The following is a 20,188-nucleotide window of genomic DNA, read 5'->3' as shown; positions in this document are numbered from 1 at the left end:
TCCAGCATATTTCAACAATCCTAAATATTGTAGTACGAGTTGATAGTGAGTGGTGTCCCAAGGAACAAAGGTGTTGTGCTTTTGAAAAATAGGCGAGATAACATGAATGTGCCAAGTGAAGTGAAAAAATGGGACGAGAAAACGTTCCCCTAGTGTTAACAGTGCAGACGATGAAATTCAAGAGGGCCGCCGGCAAGAGGAAAAACAAAACAGAGCTAGAGTTTGGGGGGGATTCAATGAAGAAAGCACTGATATAAGCAGTCTACACAACAAGTTGGCAAAATTAGATATCATGGTGAACTATCACGTAGAAATAATCAGTAAATTGAAAGAAAGACCACTTGTGGAACAACGTATTTGGTCGTGAGGAGTTAGTGAAAGACTTGTGCAATGACTAAAATAGGTTAGTAAGGAAATTCAACAGGAGAAACAGCTTTTGTCAGTACAGATGAAGTTACACAGGGAATAGAACAGTGCAAGGATATGCAACTCACCTATGCACAAGTGGCCAAGGAGAAGGAAAGAATATAAGAAGCAGTAAAGGAAGCCAAACACTGCAGCAATCAGGATAAAACAAACATTAGGCTGGAAGTCAGAAAGGAACTGGCATCAAATCCTAAATTGAGGCAAAACATAGTTGATTGAAGTAAGTCCCCTGATAATTTTTGGTTGCAAAGAAAAGGAGATAACCTCTAGGTCAGAAAGAGCTGTAGAAGCGAAAGTACTAGAAATTTTTTTTGGCCTCGTGGAAGGTCTTACTACCATAGGGAATGTCTGCGACTACAGGAGAATTGGCAGGTACATAAATGGGAAAGTTTGACCCTTGAGGAACACCCTAAATGGTGCCAAACAGATGGAAGAAGTACTAAGGAATGCTAGAAAATTACCAAGTGATGAGGATGGGAAAGTATTGTCGTTAAGAAGAGAACTTTCAAGAGTAGACAGAGAGAAGCTGAAACTGAACCTCGTAGAGGGTAAACATCTGAATGAGAGCAGGAATGAAGAAGAAATCAATTCTTTTTTCTACAAAGTGATAGGGGTAGGCAGGCCAGTAAAATGGTACAAAAAGGCAAACCAACAAAACTGCTGGAGAAAGAAGTTATGAAGAATAAGGAGAGAGGGAACATGTTCCTGGAAGTTGTATACACCAACGTAGATGAAGTGAGATCAAAGATACTGAGGTCAAGTGATTTAACACAGCTGCAGATGCCAGACACTCATTGCACTCATGGAGACAAAACTTGAAGACGATATTTTAAACGAGGTCATATTCCTAAGGGAATATTATCTCCTCAGTTTGGAGACAGGACAGAAAAATTAAGAAAGGCAGTGGCATTGCTGTGCTGGTGAAAGAACACCTAAAGGTAAATGAAATAATAATTACCAATCTATGAGAAGTTGACATAATAGCACTAGAGATCTATCAGGATAAACTAATGATCATATATGCATATAGTAAACTGCCAAGCAACACATGGACAAAGGAGCTGGATAATAAACGAGAGGGTCTTATAACAATAATCTAAGAGATTACAACGAGAGCGGATAAAGATAGATCACGACTGTTGGTAGTCAGCGACTTCAACTTTAAATCCATAGACTGGGAAGCATATGAAGCAAGAACAGAGGACTTTTGGAACTGTAGATTCTTAGACCTCATCCTGGAATCATTCTTGTATCAACATGTTAAACAGGCTATGAGGATGAGGATGTTCCCTCAATGCTAGATTTGATATTTACCAGGAAAGAGGAAGAGATATTTGACATTCAGTACCTTCCTCCCTTCGGTAAAAGTGAACATGTCATTTTGGGAATAAAGTATGCAATGCGTTATAGTCTGGAAGAAAATAAAGAGGATGAATCAGTTGAAAAACTTGACGTCAGGAGAGGACATTATGGGGACCTTAGAAATTTTTTTTAGTGAGTATAATTGGACAGACTTGTTGCTAGGCAAGGAAGTAAATGAGATGTATATTAAGTTTTGTGAAATAAAGATAAAGGCACACACAATACAAAGATGTGAGAAACAACTACAGGGCAGGAAGGAGAGGGGCAGAAAGAATTTTGAAAAAGGGATTGCAGACAAATGTAAAACAGAACCAGGCCTATTCTATAAATTCATAAACAATAAATTGCAGGTAAAGGATAATATTCAGAGATTGAAAATGGGAAACAGATTCACGGAAAATGAAACGTGTGAAAACTGATGTTGCAAAGCATTGAATTTTTTTTAGAATAAAAAAAAAAACAGTCAAAAAGGTTTGTTCAGTGTATGTCAGGTAGGCTGCTCCATTTTGTATAAAAAAAAATTGAACAAATTTGAAAAAAAAGGGAAAAAATGTCAAAGGTACGTTCAGTGCATGCCAGGTAAGCTGCTCCATTATTAACACTTTATGCAGATCAGGACATAACTTGGGAGTCCTGTTTCGCCTACCCGCTTCCGCAATGTGGACATAAAATGATGTCCCCCAAAAAATATTTGTATAAAATTCAATTTTAATCAGATTTACTTTGGGTTTGTTTCAAACTGCGCACCATGAGGGTCTCTTTCTCACCACTAGGCTGCATGGTACAATAAGTTCATGAAAGGTGTGGACCACTTCGATCAAATGGTATTACCATTTTACCAGGAAAACTCACAAGTGGACCAAAAAGATAACGTTTTATTTCCTGCAAATGGCATTGCATAATGCCTTTGTTTTGTACAAATACAACACAACTGATCAAAAAAAGCTAACATTGCTACAGTTCCACGAGGTGGCAATTTGGGCCCTAATGCACGACCCGGAAGATTGGCCTCAAACAGCAACAGTATCTCAACACTTGTGGCACGCTCCAGACATAAATGATGACAGGTCCTGCCTATGTTGACGTCATGCAAACTCCCGGACCATCTGGTGTGAGGCGGCCTTTGTTCACTTCAACATCTCAAGCTGAAGCAGCAACCGAATCAGAACCCAAGATGTCTGGCACACTGCCATTTGATGAGACGGTTTTGTCAGATGACTGACTAAAATATTGAACCTCCAGCGATTCAGTTGATTCTGAAAATCGCATGAACTACAAACTGAAATGAGTATTTTGATACCAGAATGAACATTATCACATAAACTGCCGTAAGTAGACTCGAACCTTCGTAGATTTTTTTTTGGGTGTAGCGTGTGTCTGCACGAGTGTCCCAAACGGGTTGCAGGTGGGCGACTTTAGCCATTTATACTGATAATGCTTCCCCCATATCATGTATTATATGCATATGTCTGTTTAGGGAATTTTATTACGACCAATGTACAACCAAAAATAACTGTGTGCAACAAGTATAAACTTGACAAACATAACAGTAAAAACATTTCGTGTGTTTGATGCTCACTGATATGTTCCAGCGTTGTTTTATATTTGGCGCTATTCTATTATACACTTTATTGATCTTTTTTACCTACGGGCTCATAGAACATTCTATTGCGAACACATTGGCACAAAAATGAATGACGTACATAGAATAATAATGTCAGGACAGTGAAATAAGTATAAACTTTCAAAGCGCCATATCGCACATGTGTCGTCGCGTCACCGATACCGGGTAACAGTTCCGCCACTTCCCACACTCTTGCGGGTGGGCCGCGACCATTATTTTATGTTTATATTCATATTACCGTGTTGGGAATTTCATTGCGAGTCCATTGATACCAAAATTAACGCTGTAGGACAAGTGTGGAGGTGATAACAATCCCAAGAGTAAAAACATTTTGTTGCTGTTGGGCGCTCACGGCGAGTCATCTACGTACTGTAACCCCGCAATTATCCGGGATTCAAACATCCGGAAAACGCCCTTATACGGCCAAAATCGTGATCGGATAAAGTTATCACAATATCCGGCCAAAATGGCCACAGGAACCGGATAAAAGCTGGTTTGGCCGGATGAAAATACGGCCATACCGTATTAATCCAGTCTGTGGCTCTAGACGCACTGTGGAGGAGGGGGTGGGGTGGGTGGGTGGTGTTGGGAGGGTGGGAGCGGTGCGTCAGGAGGGACCACCTGAGTACAGGAATTACCATTAATTTTAGAACAATTAATCATAGCCAAAAACAAATGAAATAAGTACTAGTAATTAAGTAATAACAAATAAATAAGTTTCCTAAAAGCATTGTGCACAGGCTGAAGTTTCCTTCAAAAATATTGTGAATTTTTTTCCTCCTGGTGGCCTACGTAACGTGCTATAGCTGCCCCACCCCAAGTGGACCCGTCCAACACTGATCAACCCATGTGCTCCCGTCCCTCGTGTTATACACAGTGCTGCGCCATTAGTGAAATATTTTTTTAAATTACTTTCTTAATTTTCATAGTAACTTTGAACATTTTTGGCCAAGAATATGTCTGGTAGCAGCATCAATCGTTCTGGAAGTGTTAAGAGGAAGAAGATTGTCCTAGCAATTAAAGACAAGCTACGTGTTGTTCAACCAGTGAGGCGCTACAGGCAAGCCAAGCGCCTTCAACAAGTGAGGTGCCACAGGCAAGCCAAGCGCCTTCAACAAGTGAGGGCATGCAAGCGCTTCAACAAGTGAGGCCTCACAGGCAACCCAAATGCCTTTAACTAGTGAGGCTTCAGCAGCTGGCAGTCAAAACTAACTTAGCTTAATGAACTGTACAGTAATTTTAAGTGTTAATTTTAGTGTTGTGTTAGTATAGGTTACGTAAATTGTTAAGAATTTTTAACTTCAAGATGTGTGGCATCAATCAAGAAGATGAACACCAACAAGGTAAGTTGAGGTTTCTAGTTGAATATTTAATAATTGTATGTGGTAAGGGAATTCAAATTATGTTGTTTGTAGTATAAAAATAGTTGGAAATGGTCACTTTTGGACTCGTAGGTGAAAAAGTACCATTATCCGAAAAATGTGATAATCCGGCTGAGGGTCCTTCCCATATAGTCCGGATGATCGAGTGGAGACAGTAGTTATTTATTTGGTGCTGGTATCCCTATACCTTTCGTGACCTTTTTTACTGATGTTCTTCTAGAGAATTTTATTGCGAACACGTTGGTACCAAAATGAAATACGTAGCTCGAGAACTAAGGTCAGGAGAGTAAAAAGAGTATACACATTTTTGTTTTGACACTTAAGCGAGAAAAACGCCGTGCGCACATGCCACTTTTTTTTTAACCTTAGCCGGGCACGCGAAAGTGTTAGTGAAAAATACAAAACAAATTAAAAAAAAAATAATGGAGCATCCTTCCTGACAACACTGAACAAACCTTTATGACATTTTTCCTTTTTTTCAAATATGTTCATTTTTTATTAAAAAAAGAACAGCCTACCTGACATATACTAAACGAACCTATTTCTAAAAAAAAAATTAAAAAAAAAAAAAAAAAAAAATTGAACAAATTTGAAAAAAGAAAAAATGTCAAAGGTTTGTCCAGTGTATGTCAGGTAGGTTGCTCCATTATTTAAAGTACAGTATCGAATATATTGATGTTTTTCGGTGGTACAGTAGAACGGATTAATTTTATTTCCATTATTTTTAATGGGGAAATTTGTTTCAAAAGACGAGCGTTTCGCACGACAAGCTTGGTGCCGGAATGGATTAAATTCGTTAATCGAGGCTCCACTGTATTTGTATTCAGCATTGAGACAAGCATATGAAACAAAAAAAGATATTACATATTTATATACACATATCGCATTACTTGCTGCTTGGTTGCACACACAACCAGAGAAATGGTTGCTTATTTGCACAACCAGCTTATGTAAAAATTAAAGGTAAAAATGTGAAAAACAGAAATGTTAAGGAGAAAATAGAGCACCATCACCATTAAATCTACATTTTGAATTGGCCTGTTTAAAAAGGGGCCATTAGTTCCAAATATGCTAAAAATATGCAATAAATGAAAACTAGTTCGATTTCAATCAAACTTTTTTGACGAGTTGTATATGAAAAGGGTTTCATCTGGTCCAAGTCTCAGCATCGTAGCATAAATAGGAAGGGAGAAAAAAAATATTGAATTATGTCAAAAAATTTCCAAAATGGTAAAAAATTAACATCAAACACAAGTGTCAACTGAAATCATGTCTATGACTCTCAGCTATCACAATAGCATATAATAAAAATATTTAATAATTAGTTTTATCCCAAAAAAATTTAGTTAAAAAAAATATTTTTCTTATTTGTTTATCGGACAATTTGCATGAAACTTTTACACCTGACTGCACGTAAGCCTATCTGTATGGGTGCCAAGGGTGCCAGGAATTTGGTTGATGTCAATCTCAGCCACAGATGGCAGAACCTTACTATTTTTTACTTATTTATTTCAAGTAACAAATGTTCTTATAACTCTTACATTTTTTACTCAATTTACTTGAAACTTACACCTTGTATGTAGAGTTTATGTTTCTACAATCTGGTTTGAGCTTTTTTCCCTAAGTTAATTTACTGATTTTATAATAGTAATAAACATGCTATATTTGCATAATTTTTGGGGGGAAAACTTTGACTATTTGTATTAGTAAAACTAAACATTTTGGAAAATCCGCTGAATCAGGATCGTTATTATATGCTAATGTGGTAGAAGATTGTCATAGAAATGATTTCATTTGCAACATGTGGTTGAAGATAGAGGTTGAAAATGTGTATGGCATTGAAAAAAAAATTGTCCCTTTCTATTTAGGCTGCAATCCTGAAGCTTGGAACAATTGCAGCCCTTTTCATATACAACAAGTTAAAAGAGATTTGTTAATATTGAACAATGTTTAAAAAACTAACTGATGGCCCCTTAATATTTAATAAAGTATGAACCTTTTATATCTTACTGTACATAGAAACAGTGAACAATAATTACCCATTACCCATTTTTCTAAGGTGGGAAATCACTTTCACAGAAAGAATAAAAATGTATTTTAGAAAAAGGTTAGAGGGGGTGTTAAACAATGTTAAACTGGCACTCAAACATTTAACAATAACACCGTACAGTGCTTCCAATACCCAGTATGAATAAAGGATTCTTATCACAGCAGGATACTCCTTGCAGGCAATGAGTCACAATAACATGGCTGAAGAATGTTGACCAGACCACACACTAGAAGGTGAAGGGACGACGACGTTTTGGTCCATCCTGGACCATTCTCAACTATAAAGCAACAACTATATAATAACTTTGCACACAGGCAAAGGCAATTGACTTGAGAATGGTCCAGGACGGACCGAAACGTCGTCATCCCTTCACCTTCTAGTATGTGGTCTGGTCAACAAGGAAACTGTTTTGCAATTGACACAAAATTATAGAAATTAATACTTTATCTATCGTTTCTCTACACATTAAGCAAAACAACACATTCTCACATAGCAATAATGCTTTGCAGTCATGTTCATTGCCAATTCATGCTTTGCACGCAGGCAAAGGCAAGCACAGACAATAAGAAAAATGGAAGTTAGCAATTCAATATATACTGGTATAGAAAAAAAAATATTTGGTTGCAGAGAAGATTGTCCACAAGTGGAATGCATTACAAAGTAAATGCATACTGACCAAGAGTATGCATACTGATCTTGATTCAACTTAGAACAACCACCCCATTCACATGCATCCCTTCATATCTTACTCTTACAACTAATTCTGTTGAAAAATTTTGGGAAGCCTAAGTTTATAAAGTTACCTACCTCACATCTTCAAATCACCACAATGTTTTTACCCCTTGTATACTTTAATATTCATGAACACAATGTACTGTACTAAACAATTTCTACTAAGACAAACCAACTTACCTCCACCTGCCGTATTAACTGCCGTTCCCTTCCTCTTAATGCACCAATCTGACGTTCCACAATTTCATGTATTTCATCCTTCACCTGTAATCATTTGACGATTAGTATTCAGAGCTAAAATTTTATATGAAGAGTTAATATGTTTTTAACTCCATCTCCTCTGCTGAATGCATACTTTTGTTTTTCCAACATAATATTTTATTTCAGCAAAATGAAGGGGCAACATATTAATAATACACAATTTGCCAAAAAATACTGTTGTACACCATCACATTAGTCACCAGTGTGACTTTATAGTATGAACACTATTTAGGTTGGCAGGGTTAATAAAGTATCAACTGTATTGAATGTTGAATGTACAAGAGGACAAACATATTTAAGGTTCACTGCCATGTAAGATACCCAGAAAGCTTAAAGTGGTAGAAGCAGTCAGTGTGGGAAGAAAAGAACAGGAAAAAATGAAACTGTAGGCTTTAGAAAATAACCTGGACCTAACCTGGAAATAACCTACATTCAGTGGCCAGTGAGATTAAAATGGAAATTGGTATAACAAAATCAACCCGATCCTTCCTTCAACCATAAAGGATAAGTCTGTTTGCCCAGAGATTAGTATCAAGTACCGTTGAAAAATAAGACACGTGCATGATACTGTATAGATTTTGACAAACAAAAGGTTCCTCAAAGGTTAAGGCAAGTTCTGGTATTTTGTGTAGAGCTGTAATTTTTTAATTTAATAATATTGTAATACTGTAATTTAATAATACAATTTCATAAATATTAATGACAAATTAATGCTCAGTACTCAAATTATAAATAGATAGTGAGAAGCACCAACATCCTTGCCTGCCTAAATCTGGTTAAGGATTTCACATTGGTAACGCAAGTGTGCACCTGGCATCATACACAGCATGACTTGGGAATCTGTACACCAGTTGATTGACAGTTTAGAGGTGGGATCAAAGAGCCAGAGCTCAAGCCCCACAAGCACAACTATGCGAGTACAGCACTTTTACACCTCTCCTGATACTGTATTGGCATCCACCCATTTACCACCCCCAATTAACCTATTCTCACCAACACATTCAACTCCTTCCAACACTGTAGATTAGTATATGATACATTATCTCACTTTCGTCCTCTCCTAGCTCTGGCAGGGTGCATATACCTGTACTGTACTTGGAACAGCAGCTGTAGCCATAAACAATTGTGCTATAGTAATAGGACACCCTAGGTAGACTGATTCTTGGCCCTATGCCAGCTATGTCCCTTTCCTCTGTCTACTCTGCTTATTTATTTCACTTTACTATTCCCCATGCAGGTCGGCATTCAATCCCTGACCGTCCAAATGATTGGGTACCATTCCTTTCCCCGTTCCATCCCAAATCCTTAACCTGATACCTTCCAAGTGCTATATAGTCATAATGACTTGGCACTTTTCCCAGATACTGTAGTCTCCTCACTCCCTTCCCCGTCCATTTCCAACTCAGCTATGATTAATTATTTGAATACAGTACTAATGTGTGCCTGGCCTCTTTGTTTCACATTACTTGCCAACTTCAGCAATATCCAGATTTCCATGCATTTAAGTAAACTGCTTTTCTAGTGGACAGTGCCAGGTAAAGTTTGTCACTAGGTAAACGAAGTGCAAAAAGTTTCTCATGGCATGCCAAACCACTCGTGCAAATTCTCTGCCCCATTTATTATAAAATCCTCATGTCACAGCATTAAAAGCTCCATGGTGTGAGGCACTATAATTCAAGCTCAAGTACAGTTGTGGTATCATTATCAATAACATGTGCCTGCCAGAATGTGCTATTCCACCCTCTAGCTATCAAACACATTCCTGCCTCATGACTTGAGTGCTTACTGCCAACTGGATTAGTATGTTACTGCCCAAGGTCACCAGCAAATACATGTCTGTGGGTTCTTGCATGTGTCATGAAATGCAACAATAAACAGTTTTAAAATATGTGTCTAGCTTATGTACATCTCCTCTGCAGCTGGAAGGTCAAACCAATATAAATGTGGTTGTGGCAAATACAGTACAGTATATGACTTTACAGCTGCCTCCCTCTCCCTCAAATAGTCTTCAGCCAAGTCAACAATGGCAAAAAAAAATTGAGACAAGCTAGTAATACCATCAACAACAGCATATGTTAATATTCCAACGTATTGGCTAACATCCCTACAGTTATGAAAAAATCATGCAATAATGTATGTATTATTTATACAACTATTTTCTTCTTGTATTACTAATTTTTTTTTTTTTTGCTGAAATATAATTTGCTGTTTTTGCTTTTCTTTCACTGCAGCATCACAATCTACTTTCTTATAGTACTAATGAATTTACTTGTATTTGTAATAATTATAAAATACAAAAAATTAAAATCACCCAAATGTAACATTTTGAAGAATCACAAGAATCAAATCCCTGGAAATTTAATGATTAGTTGATGCCATGCAAATCCAACTTCAAATTATCAACTCGTTCCATTTATGACTTAAAATGGAAGAAAATAGCAATTGCTGATGATGAGAGAACCCAGGTATCATCATAACCAAACAGTGGAATACAAATAACCTCTATGATTGACAAATTTGTCCCTGAACCTTATTTTTAACAATGTAAATGGGTCTAAACATATCTTACCCAGATGACAACCTAATCAAAGTTAGCACATACAAAAATAACAAACCTTTGCAACTTGTTAGAAATTTATGCAAAGGAGAAAGACTGCTGCTTTAGTGTTAAAACAAAGAAAAAGTTCAAACACTAAAAAAAAACATTTAAAAGGGCTAGTCTAGAGCATACATCTAATACTTAAGATTTCTTACCACTAAGGTGGTTAGAACTTACAAGACTAAAAAAATACTGGTACACAATTATTGCTGATTTGTCCAATGCCAAACTGTCACAATAAACAGATCTCAGTGCAGCAAATAAACTAGATAAGGCTCAAGGTCAAACTGGTAATTTTTCAATTCCAACAGGTTAGTGTCTGTTGGGACAAAGCCTGCAAAGAATGTGATTCCAAGGAACAAGGGTTGTAAAGCTTAGTTCTCCAGGAAACAGTGTTCAGAGGAGCAGTATTCTAGTGTGCAGGCCATACAAGGATCAGTAGCAAGATCGATTACACCAATACATACTACAAATCCTTAAAACAAGATTTGTGACAGTAAAACAAATTTTAGAATACACGTAGAACTTTGCATTCATGGCATCCCTATGTAGCCGAATGACTTTGCTAGGCATGTTCGCTCTAAAACCAAAATGCTCAGAGTATGCTCATTGCTGGGGAAAACGTTCAACCAGGTGCCAAAGAAAGAGCAAGTACAGTAGTAGTGACTACCTGAGGTGCCAGTCGACACCGACGAGGACGGCTGTATGGTTGTATATTGGACAGGTGTCGAGACTTGCGCCAAGGCGAGGAGTACCCTCTCTTGTGACGGTGATTAGGGAGGTGTGGAGTTAGTGGTAAGAGATTTTTTCGAGGCATCTGATGGGTGAAAAATGAGTAGGATAGAAGTCAAAGTAGGATTAGTGAGATTTGAAGACTGAGAGGAATGAGTTGATGGAAGCTCAGAAAGGTGAGGAACAAAATAAATGTGTATGAAGAAGGAAGAGTTTTAATGATAAAGGAGTCTATAATGCACCCACCTAACTTTGGAGATAAAAATTATATGCTATAGGAGTGCAAGAAGTTCAAAATTTTGATTCCGATAGTCAGCTGCCAACATTATGAGCAAAAATATGGAAACAGTCTTTGCTAGTGGTACTACAACCCTTCCTGTTAACAGCAAATCTTAAAAGGATTCCCCTTTTCACATTTGAATACAGAATCAGTACGTGGACCAATAATGTGCACCATTGCCAAGTCTGTTACAGTAGTTACTCGCATCTTCTCTAATTCCCTTCATCGATATTTAGCATTTTCTCTTACCTCCAACTTGGATACTGCTATATATCTTTCAAAATGAATAATTAGTTAATTAAAAAATAACATTAATAAATGTCAATTTTGAGCTTATACATAAGGATTAAGACCACACCACACACTGAGTTTGCCTAAACACTAAAAGATCCAGATGGATGAGGTAGAACCAAAACCCTGTAGCTCAATTCCACCCCCCCCCCACCCCCTGAAGTATATTTACAGTAGTTGAGCACAAGTCCACTCAACTGGAATTTGCCTGTTATTTTCTAGCAAAAGTGAATTAGTAATCAAATTTGCTGTATCCAGATTTGTGATCATGCTGGATTCAACTGTATTGTAGTGTACAGTACTTTGTACACTACTAAATCTTACAAGTTTTCTACACAGTATTGATCTTGGCATAATATTACAAAAACTTAAGACAATTCCAATTGATAATCCATATGTAATGTGCAAACCATAGCTAGAATTGTCCTTTATGGTTGCCACTTCAAAGACTACTGAACTGTAAATCCGGTAATTTTTAGCACATTTTAAATACAATATTATTTATTGAATATATGAAATCCCAAAATGTTAAAAATTTTCTTATATACAGGTACTAGTATTAATTTTAGGATTTCACCAAAGATTTCCTTACTTTAAAACAGTATAGTCTCCACCTGCCTCTCAAGAGGCCAACAAATCATTATTAAACTAAGAATTAATCTGTACTGTAATTTTTTTTTTAAAGTTTATGAGTTAAGAATTTTAAAATTAATCACATTATGTTTTAGTGACAGTAATTATCACCATCAAAGACTTATAAATTTCTGTAGTACAGTAATTCTAGAGACAATATGCAGATCAACAGAACCCACATATAATGCACAGTATAACAATTTCACAAGGTAAAGGAACAAAAGTAGCTTGACATTACTTTTTGGGCATTTTCTTGGAGGTGTTGGCGGTATTCTTCCACTTTGGCGAGTGAGGTCTGCACAAAGACCAGCTTCAGTGCCACATCGAGCTCTAACCTCTCAAGAGACATCTGTCAATACATAGGTTTTATTAATTATATTTGTCAAGAGTACTATACTATACCTATAAAGTACAGTACCATGACAACTACAGGCAATTAATTTACAACACTTAAGAAATCCTTATATAATTTGGTGTTCAGGGGGAATTACCAGGAGAAAGTGCCAAGCCATTACGACTACAGCATATAGTACTGGGAAGGGATCAGGATAAAGATTAGGGATGGGACGGGGGGGGGGGGAAGGAATGGTGCCCATCCACTTGGACGGTCAGGGATTGAACGGCGACCTGCATGAAGCGTGACTGTTGCTCTACCGTCCAGCCCAAGTGGTTGGAAACTAAACAATGCACTAACAAAAATAAGGCACACATGACATCTTGCCAAGTAAATCTAGTGCAATCATGACTCAGTGAACCTCGATTCAGTGAATCTGCGATTGGAACACACTTTCCACGACAGATTTACTCACCCATTGCAACGAACAAAGTTCACAATCCCTTTCATTAGTAAATAAATATAAAGTCAGCTTTGTTGCATCTTTTTGTATTCTATTTTAAGTTTTTGACAAAACTAGATGAATTTTGCATTAAGTTTCAAATACTTCTCATATTTACCATCAGATCTAAAGAACACTAAAGTTAAATTAAAATGAGGAAAAGTTAAGTTTCTCCAGTACCCGTACATTTTTATATTCCTAGTGTTGATCAAACATACTAACCACTTTTGCTGTTATTGGGGTCAATATATACTGTACAGGTACTGTTAAATTAGGTTTGAATCTAATTCAATTAGATTAATTTAGATTCAATTCAATTCTATTCTAATTCAATTAGATTAATCGAATGTCATTGTACGCAGGCTTTTCTCTTGGGTTAGTAAATTAAGTGTCACTGTCTCTTTTGTTAGTAAATCATACAATTCAAGTTCAACCTATCACTGCATACAAGAGGATTCACATACAGTACTAATTTCAAAACTCTACATAAACCCAACACATAATTAATGAGGTAACATGGTGTAATGAACAAACTAACCCAAGAGAAAAGCCTGCATACAATATGACAATCTAATTGAATTAGAATAGAATTGAATTGAATCTAAATTAACCTAATTGAATTAGATTCAAAGCTAATTTAACAGTACAGTATATATTGACCCCAATAACAGCAAAAGTGGTTAGTATGTTTGATCAACACCAGGAATATAAAAATATAAAAATGTACGTGTACTGGAGAAACTTAACTTTTCCTCATTTTAATTTAACTTTAGTGTTCTTTAGATCTGATGGCAAATATGAGAAGTATTTGAAACTTAATGCAAAATTCATCTAGTTTTGTCAAAAACTTAAAATAGAATACAAAAAGATGCAACAAAGAAGCTGACTTTGTATTTACTGTGTTCCAGACTGAAATATTCAGGTAGTAAAATCTTGCCATTCTATAGTCCTTCTATATTCTTTTATATTAGACAATATAAAATAGGAACATCAGTGATTTGGGTCCAGGTAGTATAGTCGGGTTCGTTCTCCAATCACAATGGGGAATGCCGGGTTCGAATCTCGCGCAGAGATAGAGATGGTTGGACGCATTTCCTATCACCTAATGGTTCTGTTCACCTAGCAGTAAATAGGCACTCAGGAGTTAGTAACCTTATTGTGGGTCAATAATTATTGACCTTCCCCATCCTAGGGAAGGTCAATAATTCCACCGGGGGGGGGGGGGGGGGCTTTGATTTAAGCCTAGCATGTATATACACATGTATATACACATATGTATATATATATACACTGGCTGCCTATCCCCCGGCAATTGAGCTATATTATTATTATGAATTATAAGAATAAGAGCTCTTATACCGCGTATTATATATATATATATATATATATATATATATATATATATATATATATATATATATATATATATATATATATATATATGTATATATTAAAATTAATTAACTAAAAATTAAATATCAATCTACCACTGCAATGCTGTAATATCAGAATTAGATTTGAAGGCACAAAATAACCCTATTAAACCCGCCCCCGCCCCTCTCCCCCCTTACATCACAGCCCAACCATTACCACAAACAAACAACGTCAGCGGCCTGGAGAGTTACACAATTATTACAGCACTTGGCCGTAGCGGCGTCAGCCATGCCTCCTCACCCGCCAGTCACGTAGCCTTGGCCGCCCCTCACACACACTCATACTCTACCTCAGTCACGGGTTTTCTCTCACTCGAGAGCCTCCTCACACACATTTGCTGCCACTCATACACTATAGGAGAGGATTTATGAGGGATGAGGGGTGGATGATAGTGGTATAGTACCTTCGTGGCGCGGCAGCACCCTCCTTGTGTTAGGTCTAGACGGTGACTGCCGGCGGTCGGTCACCAGGCCCGGCACCCGCCCTCATCCTCGCCTCATCCTCCATCACATAACAGAGTTGCCAGATCCAAATTGCTAAGTTTTGCTAGCTAGTAAATTGCTAGCGAGCTGACGGTCAAAAAGTAGCAAATTTGCAAGTAGAGTAGCCCAATTTTTTGTTTAGTCAAATCGAATCAAATGTTTATTCAGGTAAAAGTACATACATACAAGATGAGCTACAAACATAATGTTAGATTTCTAGATAGCGACAGTATATACAGACAGACGACATTCAAATTTAGTAAGTTTATCTTCCTTCTTTGATAGAACAGACTTGATGCTCATCTGCTGATGACTTACCTCCGATATATTTTGTCCGTGTTTTAATGTTTCACTGTGTTTCTTTAAACCACTTCTATGAGCTCTTATCTCAGTTCTACAAACTTTACAATATGTCTTATTTCTATCTTCTTTCACTTCAGCCAACCACTTTTCAAACACGGGATCCTTAAGCCAGGACATCTGAAACGCTTCCTGGTATTTAGACCACTTCCCCATTTTACACTTCTTTATGTTAACACTTAAGCAAATTCAAAAGTAACAGCGGTAACTTCTTTTCTATATGCGGTAACTTGTGTCGAACTATCCTTCTGGAGGTCAGAGCCACACTAATAATGAAAGCACAGATGAAGCTGCCAAGTTCACTGTATGCTAATCCGCTCTAACGACAGTCATTTGATTCTTGGAAACACCTAAAGAGAAACCAAATATTTACAGTAGGCAACAGTGGGAGGTCACTTAACATAGACAGTACCCAGGATGAAGTATTAATGGCAATTAAGGTTGGGAAATCTATAGCCCCTGGGAGGATTATCTTGCCTTGCGGTTACTTTTTCTTTGGGAAGTTCCTAGGATCAACGTCCCCAGGGGGTCGGTCTCTGACCTGGCCTCCTGCGGTAAGTGGTCTATTCAATCAAGCTGTTGGACGCGGCTGTGATTTGTACACATGACATTATAAAAAGCATAAAAATTATCATTGAGTTTCTTAACATTAATAGCCCAATTTGTTTTTAAAGTAGCCCAAAAAGTCGCAAGTAGCGAAATTAAACATTTGGGAGCGCGGGGCTCTGAAAAGTAGCCCAATTCGCTACTTGTAGCCCAATCTGGCATCCCTGCCTCACACTCGCCTCGTCTTCCCTCACACTCACCTCGTCTTCCCTCACACTCGCCTCGTCCTCCCTCACACTCGCCTCGTCTTCCCTCACACTCGCCTCGTCCTCCCTCACACTCGCCTCGTCCTCCCTCACACTCGCCTCGTCCTCCCTCACACTCGCCTCGTCTTTCCTTACACTCGCCTCATCCTCCCTCATACCCGTCTCGTCCTCCCTCACACCCGCCTCGTCTTCCCTCACACTCGCCTCGTCCTCCCTCACACTCGCCTCGTCCTCCCTCACACTCGCCTCGTCCTCCCTCACACTCGCCTCGTCCTCCCTCACACTCGCCTCGTCCTCCCTCACACTCGCCTCGTCTTTCCTTACACTCGCCTCATCCTCCCTCACACCCGCCTCGTCTTCCCTCACACTCGCCTCGTCTTCCCTCACACTCGCCTCGTCTTCCCTCACACTCGCCTCATCCTCCCTCACACCCGCCTCGTCTTCCCTCACACCCGCCTCATCCTCCCTCACACCCACTTCATCCTCTCATGCATATTCCGCTTAATGTGAATGTTACCTATCGTACGTTACGGCTCGTGATCCTACAGCAGCCAAACTTTAATAAGTCTAGGGATACGACACAACTGCTGTTCTCAATAGCGAATCACCAGTATAACCCCTTAATGGGTAATGAGCATAAAATAGAATCTTCATAGGACTGAAGAATAAAGATACTAAGTATAGATATATAATTTATATTAAATAAATCTCAAAGGCAAACAGATGATTATATGGTCACAATATATATCACATTAAAAATATCACTGTAACTTCCAGACATTAAATCAATACTTAAGAATAATTATATGGCTAGAATAAAAGAATGACTTAACTCCAACAAGTGTTATCTCCCCGGTTTCTGCTCAGCTACTAAACAAAATCACGCGAGAATCAAAAGAGATTGCCTCGCCCCGCGAATAAATTGCCAAAGTTACAATATTTATTATTTCAACAATGGAGCACTACATTGTGACAAGAGTAATCTTAAACTAACTTAATGAATAATTAGTACATATTGATATACACAAACAAAAGTAATAGTTCTTTACATAGTAATTAAAATATGCATACAGAATAGCATAATGGCATGCACACCCAGCAACGGACGATCCCACGACAATTTGCCAGATACAGTTCACTCAATTATTATTTCACTCTGTTACCCACTTATGATCACATATAAATCATTAGTTCCCGTGGGAAAACTGATCACACAAAGAAATAAACAATCATTCCCACGATACGCTGGGCCTAACGCCAACACTGTAACATGAATGTGCATTTGCATAGAACATAAGTATACAATATACATGCTTGTAATTTACATACAATTATAAATGTACATATTAATATATTCACTTACGTATCTTATAAGGGTACGTAACAGTGAACCTGTGTACTCACCTAGTTGTGTTTGGGGGGGGTTGAGCTTTGGCTCTTTGATCCCGCCTCTCAGCAGTCAATCAATCAACTTTTTTTCCACACACACACACACACACACACACACACACACACACACACACACACACACACACACACACACACACACACACACACACACACTAAATATAATCTCTAAAACTGTAAATCATTTAAAGAAAAATAAGTATAACATTTAGGGGTTTAAAGTTCATGCTCTGTGATAATATGAAACAATTGTTTACTGAGTATTATACTACTGTATATGTAATGTAGTATCTCCTTGTAAAATTGATGTATATATGATTTATATTGTATATTATTAAATTAAGATAAAAAAAAAATCCAGGTACCTGGGAGGTACCAGTGGTAGATTGAGCAACCTCACAGGGGGCACACAAGTTATAGCGCGCAAGACTCGTAATTCTGTGGCGCGGGTTCGATTCCCGCACCAGGCAGAAACAAATGGGCAAAGTTTCTTTCATCCTGAATGCCCCTGTTACCTAGCAGTAAATAGGCACCTGGGAGATAGTCAGCTGTCACGGGCTGCTTCCTGGGGTGTGTGTGTGTGTGGTGGAAAAAAAAGTAGTTAGTAAACAGTTGAGAGGCGGGCCGAAAGAGCAAAGCTCAACCCCCGCAAACACAACTAGGTGAATACAAGTGTAGCCTGGTTGACAGGTCCAGCAACGAGGAGGCCTGGTCGACGACCGGGCCGCGGGGACGCTAAGCCCCGGAAGTACTTCAAGGTAACTACCTGTATACAGGTAGTTACCTTGAAGGCTACCTAATGCATTCCATTTGTTAACTACTCTGACACTGAAAAAATTCTGTCTAATGTCTCTGTGGGTCATATGGGTACTAAGTTTTCATCTGTATCCCCTTGTTCGTGTGCTAAATTGTGTGTGAACAAAGTGTGTGTTCGTGTGCTAAATCCCCGTGCTAAAGAGTTTGTCTTTGTCCACTCTGTCAATTCCCCTGAGAATTTTGTAGGTGGTTATCATGTCGTGTCTCCTTGTGTGTGTGTATGTGTATACTTTGTGTGTGTGTGTGTGTACTCACCTAGTTGTGCTTGCGGGGGCTGAGCTCTGGCTCATTGGTCCCGCCTCTCAACCGTCAATCAACTGATGTATACATTCCTGAGCCTACTGGGCTCTATCATATCTACATTTGAAAATGTGTATGGAGTCAGCCTCCACCACATCATTTCCTAGTGCATTCCATTTACTAACTACTCTGACACTGAAAAAGTTCTTTCTAATGTCTCTGTGCCTCATTTGGGTACTCAGCTTCCACCTATGTCCCCTTGTTCGTGTCCCACCCGTGTTAAATAATCCATCCATGTGTGTGTGTGTGTGTGTGTACTCACCTAGTTGTGTTTGCGGGGGGGTTGAGCTCTGGCTCTTTGGTCCCGCCTCTCAACCGTCAATCAACAGATGTACAGATTCCTGAGCCTATTGGGCTCTATCATATCTACACTTGAAACTGTGTATGGAGTCAGCCTCCACCACATCATTTCCTAGTGCATTCCATTTACTAACTACTCTGACACTGAAAAAGTTCTTTCTAATGTCTCTGTGTCTCATTTGGGTACTCAGCTTCCACCTATGTCCCCTTGTGCGTGTACCACCCGTGTTAAATAATCCATCCATGTGTGTGTGTGTGTGTGTGTACTCACCTAGTTGTGTTTGCGGGGGTTGAGCTCTGGCTCTTTGGTCCCGCCTCTCAACCGTCAATCAACAGGTGTACAGATTCCTGAGCCTATTGGGCTCTATCATATCTACACTTGAAACTGTGTATGGAGTCAGCCTCCACCACATCACTTTCTAATGCATTCCATTTGTCAACCACTCTGACACTAAAAAAGTTCTTTCTAATATCTCTGTGGCTCATTTGGGCGCTCAGTTTCCACCTGTGTCCCCACGTGTGTGTGTGTGTGTGTGTGTGTGTGTGTGTGTGTGTGTGTGTGTGTGTGTGTGTGTGTGTGTGTGTGTGTACTCACCTAGTTGTGTTTGCGGGGGTTGAGCAACTCAATCAACTGGTACCTTACCTTGAGGTTACCTTGAGGTGCTTCCGGGGCTTAGCGTCCCCGCGGCCCGGTCGTCGATCAGGCCTCCCGGTTGCCGGACTGACCAACCAGGCTGTTGGACGCGGCTGCTCGCAGCCTGACGTACGAATCACAGCCTGGTTGATCAGGTATCCTTTGGAGGTGCTTATCCAGTTCTCTCTTGAACACTGTGAGGGGTCGGCCAGTTATGCTCCTTTTTCTTTAAGGTACAACTGGTGTGTGGTACTAAGGAATACCAGACACCCACCATATCTATTACAGCGTGGGATACACAGCACCCCTGACTTATGAAGTGTACCCCGCCCAATTCGTAATGTAATGCAGGTAAACTCAGTGTAATAATGACATGAATACATGTGTAAGTCACATTGTACAACTCATATAGAGTATATTCACTTGGGACGAAGT

The 20,188-nt window shown here is 38.8% G+C and overlaps 1 protein-coding gene across 7 annotated transcripts in view; it reads right to left on the bottom strand.

Annotated features, from left to right (window-relative positions):
• Positions 1 to 19,938, bottom strand: part of LOC123747107 (nuclear receptor coactivator 4) — a 28,897-nt gene extending 8,959 nt beyond the window's left edge. Inside the window, exons 1-4 of one of the 7 annotated variants that reach the window (XM_045729144.2) lie at positions 19,763 to 19,938; positions 12,611 to 12,721; positions 11,107 to 11,253; positions 7,757 to 7,840 (exon numbers count right to left, since the gene is read on the bottom strand). In XM_045729144.2, the coding sequence (XP_045585100.2) occupies positions 7,757 to 7,840; positions 11,107 to 11,253; positions 12,611 to 12,721 (342 nt within the window). In that variant the 5' untranslated portion in view covers positions 19,763 to 19,938. Of the gene's footprint in view, positions 1 to 7,756; positions 7,841 to 11,106; positions 11,254 to 12,610; positions 12,722 to 14,931; positions 14,992 to 15,045; positions 15,183 to 15,442; positions 15,664 to 19,762 lie in introns of those variants that run through there. The other 6 variants (XM_069321596.1, XM_045729143.2, XM_069321598.1 and 3 more) reach the window with 6 other exon arrangements.
• Between the last annotated feature and the right edge of the window lie 250 nt (positions 19,939 to 20,188).

This window comes from Procambarus clarkii, chromosome 10 (assembly GCF_040958095.1).
Source record: "Procambarus clarkii isolate CNS0578487 chromosome 10, FALCON_Pclarkii_2.0, whole genome shotgun sequence".
NCBI lineage: Eukaryota > Metazoa > Arthropoda > Malacostraca > Decapoda > Cambaridae > Procambarus > Procambarus clarkii.
This window is presented reverse-complemented; position numbering and strand designations above follow the sequence as displayed.